The sequence below is a fragment of the Culex quinquefasciatus genome, chromosome 2 (genome assembly GCF_015732765.1).
Source record: "Culex quinquefasciatus strain JHB chromosome 2, VPISU_Cqui_1.0_pri_paternal, whole genome shotgun sequence".
NCBI classification, from domain to species: domain Eukaryota; kingdom Metazoa; phylum Arthropoda; class Insecta; order Diptera; family Culicidae; genus Culex; species Culex quinquefasciatus.
In genome coordinates, this window is record NC_051862.1 from 98413675 (window position 1) to 98432134 (window position 18460).

Below are 18460 nucleotides of genomic sequence, written 5' to 3' on the forward strand. Positions count from 1 at the left end.
GCCACAAAGCTACGTGCAACTAAGTATGGGTCAAATAAAAGTAAAATTTCTGCTTTCGCGCATGGTAATCTCACGATAAATAATTACATTATTTATGGATTATTTTCTCATTCATACCAGCAGCGTTAATAAGCCCGTGCTAAGCTATTTCCAAAACAACTCACATGCACTAGCCTAATGAAACGTATATTTATTTTTTTTTTTTTTGTTTGCTCTGTATGTGGTAGCGCTGCCAGCCAGTGGCAAAAAAAAAGAAAGAAAGAAGAAAACGGGGAAAATATAAGGCAAGAACAACCATCAACTCTCTTACAAAGGCCATAGACATGAGCGTTTTCTTCTTTTTTTTTGCATCTTCATCGACCACGAAATGCCTGACGTTTGTATTATCATTAGCGAGCGAATGGTGTGTCTGTGTGTGTGTGCGCACTGTTACCGACCGGCCGTCACACCGCGAGAGCTCAGCAAAACCCCTTTCCCTTCCCTTCTCTTCTGGCATTGCCCGTGGGCTGCGTACACAGCGAAGAATAACAACAACAAGAAACAGGCAAAAGAAGAACATTAAAAAAAATGAAGAAAAAAACTGAAAGCCGCAAACTTGGCAACAGGGCATTCTTCACCTCTTGCCATTGCCACCTTGCTCCGTTGCCTGCCCAGCTAAGAGCTGAGAGCTGATTGCTTGACTTTACCCACAGCGATATTATTTATAGCAAACGGCGCTCTCTGTGGTGATGGTGATGGTGAATATGTATGTCGATACACAGGAGGCATTAGTTCATTCAAAAGCAAATTTATACGTTTCACGGATGGAACATCGCAGACGTTGCCTGTCGCCGAGTATTTTCATTTTCTTTTTTCTTTTTTTTTTTTGCTTCGTTCCCTGTTGCGCTGTTCTGTTATTCTGTCGTGCTGAGGAGACATACTGTCAGAAACTTGAGAAATGAAATTTGTCCTTTCGTTTCATGTAACAACACAAATTCCCGCGTGTAGCTTTGCGAATTGGAATATGGCCAGCGAAATCACCACGGCGAGGGGAGAAAACTGCGAAATTGTGTCGCAGAACCATTCCGCACCGCTCCCAGAAATTGCACACAACGCAAAACCAAGCTCGTATGGAATTTCCGCAAATATTGCGGAACAGGGATGTTTGAGCTACTTGTTCTATCTATAGAATATTTAGCTATAAGAGCCAGCTGTGGCGAAATATAGATTTTAATGGATTAAAATGTGAACATAAACATTCGTTGAACCTTTAACAGTCCTTTTCATAACACTGCGGCTCATAAGGCACATCGATAAATGATAGAGAGAGAGAGCTGTGGCAAAAGGTGCCACACTTTGAACAAGTCCCTATAGAACCGAGATTTGGAATATTAGAGTCAACAATTTGCCGACCAGAGTTGGCCTAATAAACCACCCGTTTTTCCATGCAGAGGTCCATGTGGGTAATTCTCCGCCAACTCACACGATATCGGGAAAAAAGATGCCCCCACCCCTCTTCGATTTGCGTGAAACATTGTACGGGGTAATTTTGGTCCCTGATAACGAATTCGAGTTCCATTTTTTAGTCTCGTAATTTTTTAAAATCTCGACCCGTTGCAATTTTTACCATACGTAAAAAGACGTGTTTTTTACACCCTAAACTGGGCATCGGCATACGAGAGGTTAAAGAACATGGACGTTGTGAAAAATACGTCATTTGTGGACACCCCCTGACCAAATTTAGAACAAATTTCTGAGGATGGTGGGGCAGTTGCCCCATGTTGCCCCACCCTGTGCACGCTAGTGAATATAACCTTATCGCAGTCTGGGTTTGTTCTATTCAATATGAGTATTTAGTCTGCAAAGATTGTATATGATTGCCTTTTGAAATTAAGGAATAACCAATAAAATTCACAGAAGCATACCGTTTTTACTAGGCATCCTATAAATAACAGTTTAAAAAGATAATTTAACCTACTATAACCAGTCCAGAAATGACTCTGAAACAAAAATTCCCAAAATGGTATCAAAAATTTGTATACGCTTGCAAAAGAAAAGAAGTCAAAAAAACTCAACTAGAGCAAATAATTTCGTTTTAATAACAACTTCCATGATAACTTCAGTCCACAAATGGAAAAACACTGAAAACCGCACAATGTAAGGAAAGGGAAAAAAACGTGGTCCGTCGTTTCAGTTTCTCCTCGTGTCCAATTTCGCATACCCAGACCAGACTTGACCGTCTGTAACTCGTTTTGACTTTGTTCGGTTCTTGTTTTTTTTTCATACCCACTTCTTCCTTTTTCCTACACTCCACCATCATCTTGTTGTTCATCTCATCGTGATAATCTCAAAACCAGTTTTTGCTGGTATAAATAATACATGATTGTGCTTCCCGCAAGCTGAATACCGGTTTAGAAACTTATTTTGATCGCTGTGTTATTATTTCCTTTCCAACTCATCTTTTCCTTCGATGCGGGATCGATTGAAAAAAAAAGCTGCGAGCTATTGCGTCAAAATGAGTGACATAGCTCAAATTCTGATGATTGTCACTGGCTAACTGTATTTTTAATCCGAAATCAATATTATCACGGTGTATTTTTTCGAAACATCAGAGATAAAAAAAAATCGGTATGTCTGATATTTGGCACCGTGAAAGAAGGGCTCGTTCCCGACATTTATCGAGGTATACCGAAATATTTCGTCGAGGGGTCTAGAGCAAAAAGAAGATTATTTTTCGATTTTATGGGATATTTGTTCAAAAAAAGTCACGGCAAATCGGTGCATTCATGTTGTTATCACTCAAATTTCTTATTAATATGCCTTGGGACACTAAAGAACTATATTTGACCAATATTTGACCGCCAATAACAAAATTCGAACCAAATTTATCAGATTTCTAGCTTTCTTTGAAGTTACCCCAAAATCCAAGCTGGAAACCCCGATACGACCGAAAGTAAATCCTTTCTTTGTACAATTTGTCATGAAAATACAGCAACACATTGCCCGGATACAAATTTGAGCATTAAACAATGCGAAACATAGATTATTTATTTAATAAGCTGTTTATTACCCAATAGGTTCCGAAAATTATTTTTTCAATCCTCTGCCACATAACACAATTACATTTTAAAACATTTTAGAATCAATCACATTGTAGAAAACAGTTTTCTGAACAAGTTCCATGAAAAGTTTCAGTTTTGGTTCAATATAAGTTGAGATATGCCAAATTTCCTGAAATAAATAGTGCCTTTCTCCAAAATTTCATAATTTAATTACCTTTCACGTGATGGGCACTGCCTACTAAGTTTTGTAATGAATGCTATAGAATAATTTTCATGAATTTCGTCAAAATTTGTTATAATTTCTATGTTTTAGTAAAATATTATCATCATAAAAAATGTCTTAGTAGGCAGTGCCCATCATGTGAAAGGTTAATTAAGTAATTTTGGAAAAAGGCACTATTTATTTCAGGAAATTGGGCATATCTCAACTTATATTGAACCAAAACAGAAACATTTTATGGAACTTGTTCAGAAAACTGTTTTCTACAATGTGATTGATTTTAAAATGTTTTAAAATGAAATAGTGTGATGTGGCAGAGGATTGGAAAAAAATTGAACCAAATGGGTAATAAACAGCTTATTTATTTAATAATCTATATGTAGCATTGTTAAACACTCAAATTCGTATCCGGGCAATGTTTTGCTGTATTTTTATTACAAATTGTACAAAGAAAAGATTAATTTTTGGTCGTATCGGAGATTCAAGCTTGGATTTTGAAGTAATTTCAAAGAATGTTAGAAATCTGGTGAATTTGGTTCGAATTTTTTTATTGGAGGTCAAATATTGGTCAAATGTAGTTGGTTAGAGTCCCCAAGGCATATTAATAAGAAGTTTTGAGTGATATCAACATGAATGCACTATTTTCTGTGACTTATTTGAACAAATATCCCATAAAATCGAAAAATAATCTTCAAAAAAAGTTACTCCAGACCCCTCAATAAATGTCGGGAAAGAGCCCTTCTTTCACAGTGCCAAATATCAGACATACCGATTTTTGTTATCATTACCTTGTTCTAAAAAACACACCGTGTTATAGAGACGGTCATGGCAGAATAAGTATCTGTAGGGAAAAATATTTATCGCAGTATGATGCAAAGTGAATGCGTAATAACACTTTTCGCTCAAAATTTAAGAAATGTCAGATGAGTGTTGTAATAATATTTTTTTGCAATTCTGTCGTGAAATAAAAGACTTTTCCAGTCATTCTCGAACGACGAAAAAGCCTACTTTTCTCTACCAAAAATAACAAAATTGAATAGAAACACTTTTTGCTAGAAAGTTCTACTTTTCAGTACTGAAATGGATTCTGAAAAGTTAAACTTGTTTGGAAAAATAATATTTTTCAACATTGGTTTGATGATAGTTCATGTATTGAGTCAAATCACCGTTTAAGATTTGACTCAATACATGGACTAAAAATTATTCAAAGCACTATAGCATTCTACGAAAATAATTATTTTCAAAACGGATCTGCAAAAATGAATATTAAAATGTCTTTTAAACCATACAATCCTTTGACAGTGTTGCAAGACCATCAAATCTATTGCTTGCCTTCTACTCCATTAGGGCACATAACTTACATAAACTTTGAAAGCTTTTTGCAACGGCCTTAAGGGCAAAGGAATAAAAAAATAGAATTACAAGTCATATTTTCAACATTTGACTGAAAAAGTTTTGAAAAGCAAGATTTGACGAGAACAACAATTTTAGCCAATAAAAAACTTTTTACGGTACAGTAGATCGAAAATTTTATTATTTTTTTTTAATAAACTTAAACATGCTCAAAATGATTATTAACACAAAGGAATGCATTTTGAATTGATTTCAGCTAATACCACCTGAATTTACATTGAAATTTTAGTTTATTGAAAAAATATTTTGCCCCCTGATTTTTGAGGCCGATTTTTTTTACAAAACTTTTAATAATATTTATACCAGCTTTAGCCCAATAAATAATAGTCCGGAAGATTGTAAAAAGGACGGTTTTTGTAAGAAACCCCCTTACGATATATTTTTAGAGTTAGTAGAGTTAGTTATACTCTTTCTTTTTTGAGGCCGGATCTCAGATATTTTGATGAAAAAGATGTCTAGATCGATCATACGACCTATCGTCTGGATCCCGTCATGTAATTCCATTAAAAGTTCCCACGGAATTCCAAAAAGATTATAACAGAAAAACAGGCATGTTAAAGATCTGACCCCATCGATAACCCAGTTTTTATTTGCAAAATATCGTATCTCGGAATATTGAAAAAATAACATCACCATTTTTTGATATGTTATGAACATTTTTCCTTGATCCGTAGACCTTCAAAACGGCATTTTAAGTTTTCATTCGACCCTTTCAAATGTACGGCTAGATATTTGAAACTTCTAACTATTTTTCCTTAAAAGCCTATACCCTTTCGTTTTACATACATTGTAAATCGGCAAAAATCGTCTTCTACTCACTTGAATCATGATATATCTTCACGAAACTTTCACGAAACTTTTCAAACCGCATTTTGTGGGGAATTACACATAAGTTCATAAGTTCATACGGGGACCTTGGTGTAGGGGTAAGCGTGGTTGCCTCTCACCCAGTCGGCTTGGGTTCGGTCCCAGACGGTCCCGGTGGCATTTTTCGAGACGAGATTTGTCTGACCACGCCTTCCGTCGGATGGGGAAGTAAATGTTGGCCCCGGTCTAACCTCAATCCAGGTGTAGCAGTCGTCTCCCTGGGTCCTGCCTCGGTGGAGTCGCTGGTAGGCAGTTGAACTCACAATCCAAAGGTCGTCAGTTCGAATCCCGGGCTGGATGGAAGCTAAGGTGTAAAAAGAGGTTTGCAATTGCCTCAACAATCAAGCCTTCGGACACTTAGTTTCGAGTAGGAATCTCGCAATCGAGAACGCCAAGGCAATGCTGTAGAGCGAATAATTTGATTTGATTTTTATTTTATTTTAGATCATCGAAATATTACAATAAAATAACTTATCAGGATTAGGATTTTTGCATTTTGTAACGGTAAGGTATTTTTGTGCCAAACTTCTGGATGCTTGTGACGTTGTTTTTGGTCACACATATTTTAAAATAAATAAATAATCAGTAATGTCATCAACGGATTGACAAATAATTCAACACACTGGAAACCCCCGGGAAAAAAGGTAAATAAAGCTATGAACTCACCTATGAATTTGCGCAGCACCTGGTGGCACACGCTGTTGAAATGACATCGTTGGGGGAGGCTGCGGAGAAGGGCCAGTGTCGGCCCTCTGGCCTGGTGGCCCAACCTGCTGCACAGAACGTATAGCCGCTTCCATCTCATTCCGAAGTCAGCATATTTTTCCGTAGTTGTCCACACAGTTGGTTGGTTTGAATGCGCTTTTTTGCTCTCGAATCGTCGTCGAAACAAATGCTTGCTTCTTCGTTTTCTTCTTCCCTCCACTACGGCGAGCTTGCTTTTTTCCTTCTTCCTGCGCTTGGTTGACAATTTCATAGAAGCTTGCAAAGCTTGGATTTTTTTTATTCACTTTTAGCTGCAATTTTTACACTTTTCACTTTTCATACTCAGAGCTGTGAGTAACACTGCTGCAAGGAGCATTTCACAAGACTCTGCTTCTCACCAGATGGAACACAACATTTCTTTTTTTCTCTTCTTCATTAAGACTGCAGGCTTTTTCCATGGATTCACGAATAAATTGGGATTTTTTTTTATTTGTATTTTCCTTAGGTAGACTACTTTACTAGTACGTCATTTGCAACTTCACTTTCGCAACTTTAACTTTCTGCCTAGAGAAAACTACACGGTGCACAGCTATATTTACAGAGATTTATTTGCACATCGAATACACAATCACTGCTTCATTCCGCGGGCTCATCATTCCATGAAACGGCGACGTGCGATTGTTCCCAAACTCTGCGAAAATTAAACCACGAGTAGGAAAACCCGCCCGCAATCACCTTGTGCACCTGCAAGCAAGAAAAAGAACCGCCAATTAATAACAAATTTCCAGCACAAACACACTCGCAGAATGATGTGTGATAGTCGACAGGCTTGGAAGTGAAGAGGGGTGCGTGAGAAGTGTGATTTTCATGACTCAGCAAAGTCGTCGTCCGAACGAACTAACTCTTCAACGAGCACCGCTGCCACGCCACGAGTTCGACGAATTTTTCCTGTTTGTCTCCTTTCAACTTTCTTTTGCATGATTTCATGATTATCCCTCACGACGGGGTCGTCCGAGACCGGTTCCACCGACCGTGGCTCGTGTGTGCTTTCCTGAATCTGATCAATGTCTTGTCCGGGGTCTCAGGTCTCGGCTCTCCGCGCCATTTCTCCTCATTCCGTCGTGGATGCATCGGCACTGGCGGCTTCGTCCCGGTTTTTGTTATCGACACGACCCAGCAGCAGCAGTACAGGATGACCGAAACATCCTGGCTTTTCGATGCCCGGAAAGGAAATCCAATACGAAATACGGAACGTATGTTTCAAGGGTGGTGGCACTTTCGAACGACCCAAAATTCACGATTGCCCTTAGATTTTAATTTAAATTGATTTTATGTGTAATCTTAATTTTAGATTTATTTTAAAATATTTTCAATATTTATAAAAATCGTTTGGGGACCATCCCCCCCTCCACCTGCGTGGACATTTTTCATGTGGCAGTGTTGCCAACTTTTAACAACTGAATAAGTTATTTTCAAATGCTTTCACAAGGATTTGTAGTAGACAGTTCCAGAAGTTATTATCTACATCCGAATGTTAAAAATTACACTTCAGTAAGTAGTTTTAACATAAGACAGTGTTGCTAGAACTTCTATATCCTTTATCGCCAACAAGAACGGGCAAAGCTTGGTCCATTTGCCATCATTTATTGATCAATCTGTTTCCGAGGACAAGCTCAACCCAACATGGTCCAGATCCACCCCCATCGTCGGTCGTGGTCGCGGGAACTGGCGAGGGTAGATGAGATGACGCGTAAGAAAATTGCAACCACGGAGAGCAAGGAAAAAACAACAAACAGAGCTTCGCCTCTCGCACGCCACAACCGGTACGTGGCCTGTCGTGTGTGATCTCGACAACTTCTTGGCTCGGGAACGAATACCAGTCAGCCCCAACCTCAGCAACGGTGGGGAAAGGGGCGAGACAAGGCAATATTGGAGATATTTGTAGGTCGGCCATTTTGTGTTGAAATGTGTTTATGAAGACGATGACGAAGTTGTTTTTTTTTTGTTGTTTTATTTTATTTATTTCTAGCATCAATTAGGCACGTACATTTTGTATGCCAAAAATGTACAAACATTGAACCGATTGGATCAGCGAGGAGCACATGGTTTTTCGCGCAAACGACGGCCAGTCACGCGGCTCACTATTGCCATCAAAGCCAAACTGGTTCTTCCAATAAAATTGAATGTAATGCCCCGTGGAGCGACGGTCGTCAATTTCTGATTTTCTAAGGTAAGCGGCGTTGTTCCTTGCTAAGACAAGTTTGTTGCCATTTTTTTCGCAACCGTCGATCCGAGAACGCAGAGCAGCACGAAACCGTTGCCAAACTGTGTGTTACGGTCAAACCCGCGGCCAGCGGGTTGGGTTGACCGAACCGAAAGTTGGCCGGCTGCAGCAGCAGCAGGGCGGACCTGGAACGCAATCAACTCGCATGAGTCAGGGAGTTGTTTTGTCGTTCGTTAATGAACCTGCTGCGGCCTGCCAGCAGAATGGCAGATTTTGTGCGTGGGTCGTTGTAACGAATTCTTGTCGTAGCTTTGGTATATCGATTAGGAGCCCTCAACAACACAACCAGTTTCTGGCTTCGGAAAATTTTGAAGAATTTAGCCACTTTTTTTATTTAATTAGCAATCAAACTATCACGATCAACTTAATACTTGGTGATGTCTTATAAAATTACCAAATTATTACAAAATTTGGCATAATTACATTTTGTATGATTAAACTTCACCTTTCTAACACCATCATCTGGGGCGTATTTGAACAGCTATTTGAGTTATTTTTTGCACAATGTTTTGATGGTATCTATTGGTTTCGGTTAGAGAAAAAAAGCACAAAACAACAAAATAAGTATGGTTTCCTAACTAACCAGAGATCTGTATTAAATGTTATGCTTTTACGGTTGCTTTGAAAACTGCTATCTCTACAAAGACTGTAGTTCCGATCCATCCCATTTGACGAATCTTTTTAATTTTTTTTTCATATTCATTAGATTTCACCAAACATCTACAGAAAAAAGAAGTATGAAGACCACGTGGTTTATTCAAGATCATTCACACAAGATAATATTTTATCATAAAAGGGATAGTGAATTTTGACGATTTCGCGAAATGCGTGCAATCCGTAGTAGTTGAGCCTTTCCGCCAAATCACGTGAAATCATGCGAAATATAATATATTTTATCCGAAAATCAAAAAAAAAAATCAAATAAAATTATTCGCTCTACAGGCACTGCCTTGGCGTTCTCGATTGCGAGATTCCTACCCGTAACTAAGTGTCCGAAGGCTTGATTGTTGAGGCAATTGCAAACCTCTTTTTACACCTTAGCTTCCATCCAGCCCGGGATTCGAACTGACGACCTTTGGATTGTGAGTCCAACTGCCTACCAGCGACTCCACCGAGGCAGGACCCAGGGAGACGACTCCTGCACCTGGACTGAGTTAACGACCTAACCCTTGAGGTTAGACCGGGGCCAACATTTACTTCCCCATCCGACGGAAGGCGTGGTCAGACAAATCTCGTCTCGAAAAATGCCACCGTCTGGGACCGAACCCAAGCCAACTGGTTGAGAGGCAACCACGCTTACCCCTGCACCACGGTCCCGCCAAACATATTTTTTTGAATCCACTGAGAAGATGATTTCCAATCACTTCTGAAAGTTTCATGAACATATGTCATGGTTAAAGTCTCGGATTAGTTTTCAAAAGGACTTAAGAGCAATTGGTAAACAAAGCCCTTTTTGCAACGGTATTCGACCAACCAATTTATATACTGTTTCAATTTGGAGAAAACCGAAAGTAGTGCCGGAGGTCACGGTGGCTCTTACGGCTTTTTGAAAACTCACCCGAGAAGTGTGTAACGATTGAAACTTGAAATTTGGCCATGCCAACTGTCAAACTTTCTGAACTTTTTTTTTTAAACACCGAGTTGATTCAAGGGTGTTACGATGTTTCAAGATTGTATGGACAAATTGGCTGGAATATGGGGTGAATTTTGTCATGACATGTCCCACGTACATTTTAAAATTAGAGTTTTATGTGCAAAACGTAAACAATACTTCTATTTTTTTATTTTTTCAAATAAACTTTTTGAACATCGATTTTCGTCATGAACAAGATTTGGTCAAAACAGTACAGTTGCACCAGCGTTTCAAGGCTTTCAACGCATGGCAGATATGTATGGCAGATTTTCAAATCAAAATATATTTTTTCAAAGTTTTTTTTTTTTTAATTTTTATTAGGCTTTTAATGAATTTTAATACTTATAAATTGGAAGTTGGCAGATTTGTTCATGTCAATCTTCATGTGGTGTTTACCGGGTTCGAGTTAGCAAAGTTACAATTCTAAACCGATTGTTTGAAAAAATCGTTGTTTTCTGAGTTATTTTAATTATATTCAGTCTTTTGTAATATGTTAATCAAATCTAGATTTGTTTCAGATTCTTGATGGCCGCGACCTGCGTTAAACGTGGTTGCGAAATTCAATCAGTTGTAAATTGTGGAGAAAAAGAACAACTGTGTGAAAACATTCAAATATGATCATAAAAAAGTACATGGTGAATAAATTCAGCCCATAAGGCTTTCTAGTCAGAAATTTACCAACACATTCAAAGTATGTTTACGTGACAGCTGGACGTTTGTTTGCATCAGGTTTCCTATCTCTTTCTAGCAAAAAATTTTTGTCAGGCGACTTGTAGCTGGTTTTTTTGACTGACTGCCCGATATTAGTCTCCAACATACTTCACAGGGCTGTGACAGCTACAGCTCGATCATTGTTTACATCAGGACACTGTGACGAGGAGTTCGTCATTTTTGAGTTAAATTATATTTTTTTCACTGGGCCTAGAAAGCCTTATGCAAAAAAAAAAAACATTTGAAAAAAGTATGACAAAATTTTCTATATACCTTGACCATAACTGGCAACTCGCACGACCTAGGGCGTGACGTACTTTTTGGATGAAGCTTAAGTTTCCACACGTTTTGCCGTAAACATAAGGCTTTCTAGGCCCACTGAAAAAAATATGATTTAACTCAAAAATTACGAACTCCTCGTCACAGTGTCCTGATGCAAACAAAGATCGAGCTGTAGCTGTCACAGCCCTGCGAAGTATGTTGGCTGACATATCGGGCAGTCAGTCAAAAAAAACCAGCTAGAAGTCGTCTGACAAAATTTTTTTGCTAGAAAGAGATAGGAAACCTGATGCAAACAAACGTCCAGCTGTCATGTAAACATACTTTGAATGTATTGGTAAATTTCTGACTAGAAAGCCTTATTAAAGATTTTACAGAAAAATATAGTCCCTCCCAAAAAACCACAATGCTTCTATGACAAGTTCTTGAGATCCCGATGTTTATTGCGTTTTTAAAAACTAACTAACCTTATTTTTTCATTTCTGGAGCAACCTTTGAAAAGGGCGCATAAGCATTTTGACAGCTTCGACTGCAAATTCCGAGACAACAAATAACTATTGAACAAACCCGGAAGTGTTTAGAGGTAGCTGGGGAGCACTTCGAGTTTTATGAAAAAGATTCTTTATGCTTGAGAATTAGCTAAATAGTTTAATATGTATGTATGTATGTATGATCTCCATACCCGCAGGCAACTTGGTCCTGGAATCGAATATGAGCGCTAGGTGAACAGTTCAATCATCTTTTACTACATAGTCTGTTCACCCAAAGTGCTACAAATACCGGCGCAAAATAGTTTAAACTGTCAAAATGCTTATCTGCCCTTTTCTCGTATTGCTCCAGACTTGACCATGTTTCGACACAATTAACATACACGTTACGTTAACATTTGCTTATTGAACCATATTAAAAAGCCCACAGCGATGAAAGGAAGCTGTTGAGGCCAGCTATTGGTTGATACTTGGAGTTATGTGAAAAAGATAAATAAATTCTGCGAATTTTAAAGTGAGTTTAAACTGTCTCTAGCATTTTGCTTATCCGACCTTTCCTCGTGTTGCTCCAGAAATAATGTCTCATTTGAACAAAAAACAAAAATGTGTATATATTCTGCAAGATATTTTTATTTATATTTTCACCAGGATTGAGGCACTTTTTAATATTTTTTTTTAAATCTAAGATTGCAGACTAGAACATTAACCTTTGGAAAAAAGTTGATTTTATTTTGTTAGAATCAGTATTCACAGCCACCGAACAATATTTCACATTTTAACATGAAAACATTTTCACAAAATTTAGGGATCACTATCAACCACGAAAACTACGAACAGCCCCAGATAACACCAACGTCAGCCCAAAATCTGCAAAATTTGCATTTCCTCATGCGTTCCTTAATTCTCATTTTTCGATTCATCGTCACTTTACTTTTATTCCGCAGCAAAATTTTCTTAATTTATTTAGCAAAATAGTGCCACTAATTAACACTCGAATGCTCGGGTTGTTTTTTCGTCAAAATTTAATTTCCAAAAAAATATCACATCTTTTTATAGCGATGATCAAATTAACACCTGAGACCTCGAAAACTGGCGAGCAAACACTAATCTTCGTTACTTTCCACATGGCATAAGGACGCAAAAATTTTGGTGTAAAAACAATTTATGAACACTGCAACCTTCCCGGAAACACTTTTTACGCAGAAAATGCAATTTGAAATTCAATCTATTATTTGCAATTGCAAAACATTGATAGGATTATTATTTTTTTATTTTTCGAAATTATTTTGTACCGATTTTACATTCCATATTGATTGCATAATGGAAAGGAAAAAAACAACATATTCTGTCACAATTTAATCCCTTTCTCATCGATTTACTTCGGCCACGTTCCCCAAAACCCACGAGGTTCTGGTCGAGTGGACTTTGAAAAAATGTACTACGCAACAATAAACTTCCTTTCACTAAAAAAACATGCTTTAAGTTCTGTGCTGCGCTCAACTCTTTAACTTTAACACGAGGTTTGGCCCCCGGCCCACATTGCTGGTGGGTGCTCCAACATGGCAGCAGCCCCCGTGGAATATTCCACTTTCCCAGGCCCCAACGAGGCCAGCGCACACTTTTTCCCCGCAAAATTTCGAATTCTGCCGAACCAGTCAATCACATGGCCCACGGGAATCCGAGGGGGGAAACGGATGACGATGATGACACACATATTGCGGAGTCACATGTCGGTGCCAAATTGCGTGCTACTTCCGTACGATGTGGCCACATGGACCGGGTACCGGGATTGCTATCAGCTGCCTGCATTCTGTGATATTACCTTGGATAAAGCTGCCTCGTGGACACAGGTTCTACGACGTGGTCACGGTTACGAAAAAATCACACTTCTCACACCTTATGGGACAAACACACACACACACGCGTTCGATTCCCCGGAAGTGTCCTCCTGGGCCCGGGGGAAACTCACTGGAATTGGCACACATTATCGGAGGGGGGTCAGCCAGGTTTGGCCGTAAAATTTCCCTGTTTTTCCCGGACCACCCATCACACTCACTTCATCTTCCCGATCGCGCGAAATAGACACACAGAAATTCGCCTCTTTTCTTCTTCTGCTTGCTGCTACTGCTGCTGTTGTGTGTGTTGCTATTGTTGTTGCTGCTGTTGTTGTTGTTGCTGCGTTCTTCTTCTTTTTCCCGCAACTACGTAGTTGTTTTCTTGCCTCTCCTCTCCAGGCCACATCCAGCACCACACACTGACTGACGTCCAATAAAAAAAATCTCTCGGATCGTAGCAACCCACCGAAGAAATCCAGCCGAAGCTTCCACAGCCTACTAGGTCCGGTGGCCACCCGGAGCCCGGGGCTTTCCCGTCAAACAATCCTCGACAATGACCAACCGTCAGGGCCACACCACGACGGAGACGACAGAATTCCGGCACCCGAAACGAGGAACCGTGGCCAGCAGCTGCTCCGCGAATTTCACTCACTCTCAAGGGGTAGGTGCACCGATTCCGGCAAACGCGCGACCTACTCGAAACCCCGAAACACGGTTCTCCGGGAACTTCGGAACGCACACGCGAAAAATCACTGCACACACCGCGCGAACCGTTTCGTACAGAGCCAATCTCCGGGCCTTTCCCGGTTTCCCGTGTGTGTGTCGATGAACCACGGCGGCTTGCAGGCAGAGGTGCAAAATTTACGTGGAAAAACAAAAACGTCTTTGGCCAGAGCCTGGCTGCTGTTCCAAAGAGCTGCCAGTGTACACACACGCGACGACGGCGGCGGCCATTTTCTTTTCCCGAACTCTGCTTCGGCTGCTCACTCTCTCGCGCTCTCCTCTCTCACCGCACGAGGGCCGTTCCAAAACTACACCCTTACCAAAAATCATGACTTTTTGAGTTCCAAATCCCACTTTTCATACGATTTTTTCAGTTCAACCCATATAACCATTTTTATGGTTGTAGTACCTGAACTCATAAAATCGTATGAAAAGTGGGATTTGGAACTCAAAAAATCATGATTTTTGGTAAGGGTGTACACCACACCGCTACCCACAAGGCACTACCACCAAACCAACTACGTCATTTGCAAATACACCACGCAGCTACCCCAGGTTCGCTCTCCCTCTCCCACTCCACACACCTCTCACCATTCCTCTCTCGCACCACGTCCATCCCAAAAGAGAGCAATCGAACGGCAAAGGCTTCTTCGTCGTGCGGTGCTGGCTGGCCTGGCTGGCGGGTTGTTGTTGTTGCTCTCTGGCTCTCCCGCTCTCCACACCCAATCCACCACCACCACACCACCCAAGAAACTCAAGATCCCGTACAAAAACGTAAAGCCGCAACAGCGAGCAGAGACTTGGCTGGCTGTGTTGTTGCTTTTGTTGTTGTTATTGTAGTACACACAGATGAATGGCAGGGTTGCCGATTAAAGGAAAACGTGCACCTGTTTGGAACTTTTATGAAAATGGTTTCAGAACAGAAAGTTGCAAACAACAATACAAAATTAATAGATGAAAATAGTAAAAAAATAATATCTAATTTACCTAAAAAATAATGAACAGTGAATGAGAAATAAAATTAATTAAATGTTGTCTTGTCATTTACTTTTATTCCTTATTTTTGATTTGAAATGAAAAAAGTAATCAGTAATGGTTTTTGATCGTGTTTTTTTCTTTTGTACATACAAATTGGCATGGGGCTTTAGGACCATATTATGCATTGAATAATTAATAATAATAATTATGTTACCAGTGCAATACCTTTTCTTTGCGCAACAATGGAACCCTCCTCGTGGCTGCCAACACTGCTGAAGACTAGGCCATCGGGAGTCGAATGAACAAGTTCACAGTATCGCCGATAGACGGTGCATAAGAATTGAAAACGGCTACGATGTGCCGAGGTACACTTCAGAAAAAATAATTTGGAAAATTTTGTTGTTCTTGAACTTCACTTTACAGGACTTACCGTGATCAGTGGCGAATGTAACGCCCTTTGATGCACCAAATTTGCGTAACAATTTTGTATCGATTTCCCTCCGCACTGCCACGAAAGCTACTCACGAATAGGTTGAACATTTTACAGCGTACCCGTTTTCAGTGCGAAATGGCTGACATTTTACTCCAATATGAAGCGCGAAAGCAAACGCACACCACTGCTATTTTGGCCTTCTGGGCACGTGTTTGTGAAGCTCAATGGTTCATTCATAGCAAACGTCTAGGGAGATTTAAACGACATTTCTCAATGATAGTGAATTTTCTCGACTGATATTCACAAGAATCGGTGAATATCCGTGAATATCACGTTAATGGAATTTAGGGATGACCCATAGTTACCGATCTCACCACTGCTGGGCTCTCACTCTGGCTAACGGTCCTTGCCGAGCTGAGTTCTTCTCTCTCCCCTCCCATCCTCCCATTCCCCTTCCTTTCATCAACACATCGTGCTTCAAGATCAATCGCTCTTCTTTCGTTCGTAAACTCGCTCTCTCTCTCTCTCTTCTGTCTCTCTGCTCTTCGCACAAACAACCGGTCTGGCTTTCTATAACTTCGTATTATAATTTTGTGAATAGAGTGAAGACGTCGAAACCGAATGAAAAAAAAGAGCGAGAATGAAAGACTGATAAACATGTATCCACCTAAGAGGGTGAGCGGATTTTGATACGTTTTTACGATTTTTACATTAAACTTGAATAGCTGAACAGAATGATTCAGGTTATAAATACTCCATTAGATAGTATAAAACAAAAATGGTTTTGCATCAGGTTTGACAACTTTTTAAAAGGTCCATGCAAGATGACCGAGCCACGTAGCCTATTGATAACGCTTCCGCCTCATAAGCGGTAGATCGGGGTTCAAGCACAGACAAACAGACGGGACACTCGAGTGCCGAACCATCGTCCTTCTAAAACGGTTATTTCAAATGCAATTTTGTTGCGGCATCCACTCACCCGGCGCTGATGTCGCTGCTGTCGTGACAGCTCGCCCGTCTTTTCTTAGTGTGTGTGATGTGTGTTTTCAAGTTGAGCTTGAGCACGTGTAAGGCAGCAAATGAAAACAAAACAATTATGATGGAATTCAAGAATTCTAACGATGATCCACAGTCCAGGCTTTGCTGGACATGATTGGGGCAGTCTTGGTCAGGGTCATATGAGCGGCTGACTAACGAGGACATACCGTTTGCCGCACTATTAACCCGAGAGGACTCCTCAACAGCCCGCCGATGTTGAGGCTGCTGCTGAGGCGCCCGATACTGCGGAGGAAGCCGGATCCTATGGTGGAGTCATCTCCTTCGGAGCAACCTGATGCTTATCCTTCGTGAACTGCTGCTCAGATTGCTGCTGCTGGTCGTCGTTTTGGCGATGTTGCGTCGATCGTGGGCGCCACTCAATCTTCTTCTAGAGTTGAGTTTCTTTGATTCTGTTTCGATGTATGATTTTGTGGTTTGTTTGGTGCAACTTAACTGCTCCGTGGACACGTTCCCGCGGTTTTCCAAACGCCCATCATGGGGACCAATTCTGGTAGATTTGAATTGATTTTCCTATTTCAGCGGTCACTACTGGTGTTTTCGTGACCAGGGGTATCGAGATTTCGGTGGAGGAGGAATCTTAGACAGAACTTGGAAGCAACGGGAGGACCAGTTTTTTAGTCTATGTCGTTTCGGTTGTGTTGCGTCGTTGCTGATGCTGCCGCATGATTTGGCACATGAAGTTCTGCCATTGGAAACGGAACCAACCGTGGAACCGACCCACCGTCATCTTCGGCCATCGGTGTTGATTTTTATGTTTTTCATCGGGTACTGACGATCAGCAACAACACAATTATTTCGATCAGCTGATTACACTACTCGACAAAACAAAACTTGTGTCAAGGGATTGACGATATCTCATCCGTTCCTGAGAGAAAAGGCATCCCCGAATCCGATGCAATCGACAGAATTTGATTTTATGTCCACGCGGACTGATGCGAATCTGGTAAATTTTTTAACATAAAAAATCGAACAATTTAAAAAAAACCATGCGTCTCCTCCCAATTATATGAGCCATCTACAAGAATATGGAAGCGCCTGGTGCATAGCCATTTCCTTTAAGCACAACGGAAACAACCAATACAAATGTATAAAAAAGTTGTCAAGTTCTCAGGGTCCACAGCTAGCATTTTTGTACGATTATAAAAATAAATAATAAAAGTTTAAAATTAATTTATTTAAAAAACATATTTTTTGATTTATTTGTTTACTAAAATTTTATGTATCTCAAAGGTCTATGGGTACTTCGGGATGTCCATGGTCATCCAAGGACTCCCTGGAGTTAAGATCTACGAGTCTACCGCCGTAACAAGCAAAAGGTCGTGAGATTTTGACCCCGGATCATGTGCGTATAGCATCAATGGGTATGGTAGACTACTATATGAATGTGTTGGGATGTTCATGGTCATCCAAGGACTCCCTGGAGTTAAGATCTACGAGTCTACCGCCGTAACAAGCAAGAGGTCGTCGGATTTTGACCCCGGATCATGTGCGTATAGCATCAGTGGATATGGTAGACTACTGTATGAATGTGTTGGGATGTTCATGGTCATCCAAGGACTCCCTGGAGTTAAGATCTACGAGTCTACCGCCGTAACAAGCAAGAGGTCGTCGGATTTTGACCCCGGATCATGTGCGTATAGCATCAGTGGATATGGTAGACTACTATATGAATGTGTTGGGATGTTCATGGTCATCCAAGGACTCCTGGAGTTAAGATCTACGAGTCTACCGCCGTAACAAGCAAGAGGTCGTCGGATTTTGACCCCGGATCTTGTGCGTATAGCATCAGTG

The 18460-nt window shown here is 40.4% G+C and overlaps 1 protein-coding gene across 1 annotated transcript in view; it reads right to left on the bottom strand.

Annotated features, from left to right (window-relative positions):
* Window positions 1-14438, bottom strand: part of LOC6033770 — a 96199-nt gene extending 81761 nt beyond the window's left edge. Inside the window, exons 1-2 of the mRNA XM_038254269.1 lie at window positions 13698-14438; window positions 6208-6990 (exon numbers count right to left, since the gene is read on the bottom strand). Coding sequence (XP_038110197.1) covers window positions 6208-6341 — 134 coding nt within the window. The 5' untranslated portion in view covers window positions 6342-6990; window positions 13698-14438. The remainder of the gene's footprint in view (window positions 1-6207; window positions 6991-13697) is intronic.
* Window positions 14439-18460: the final 4022 nt, after the last annotated feature.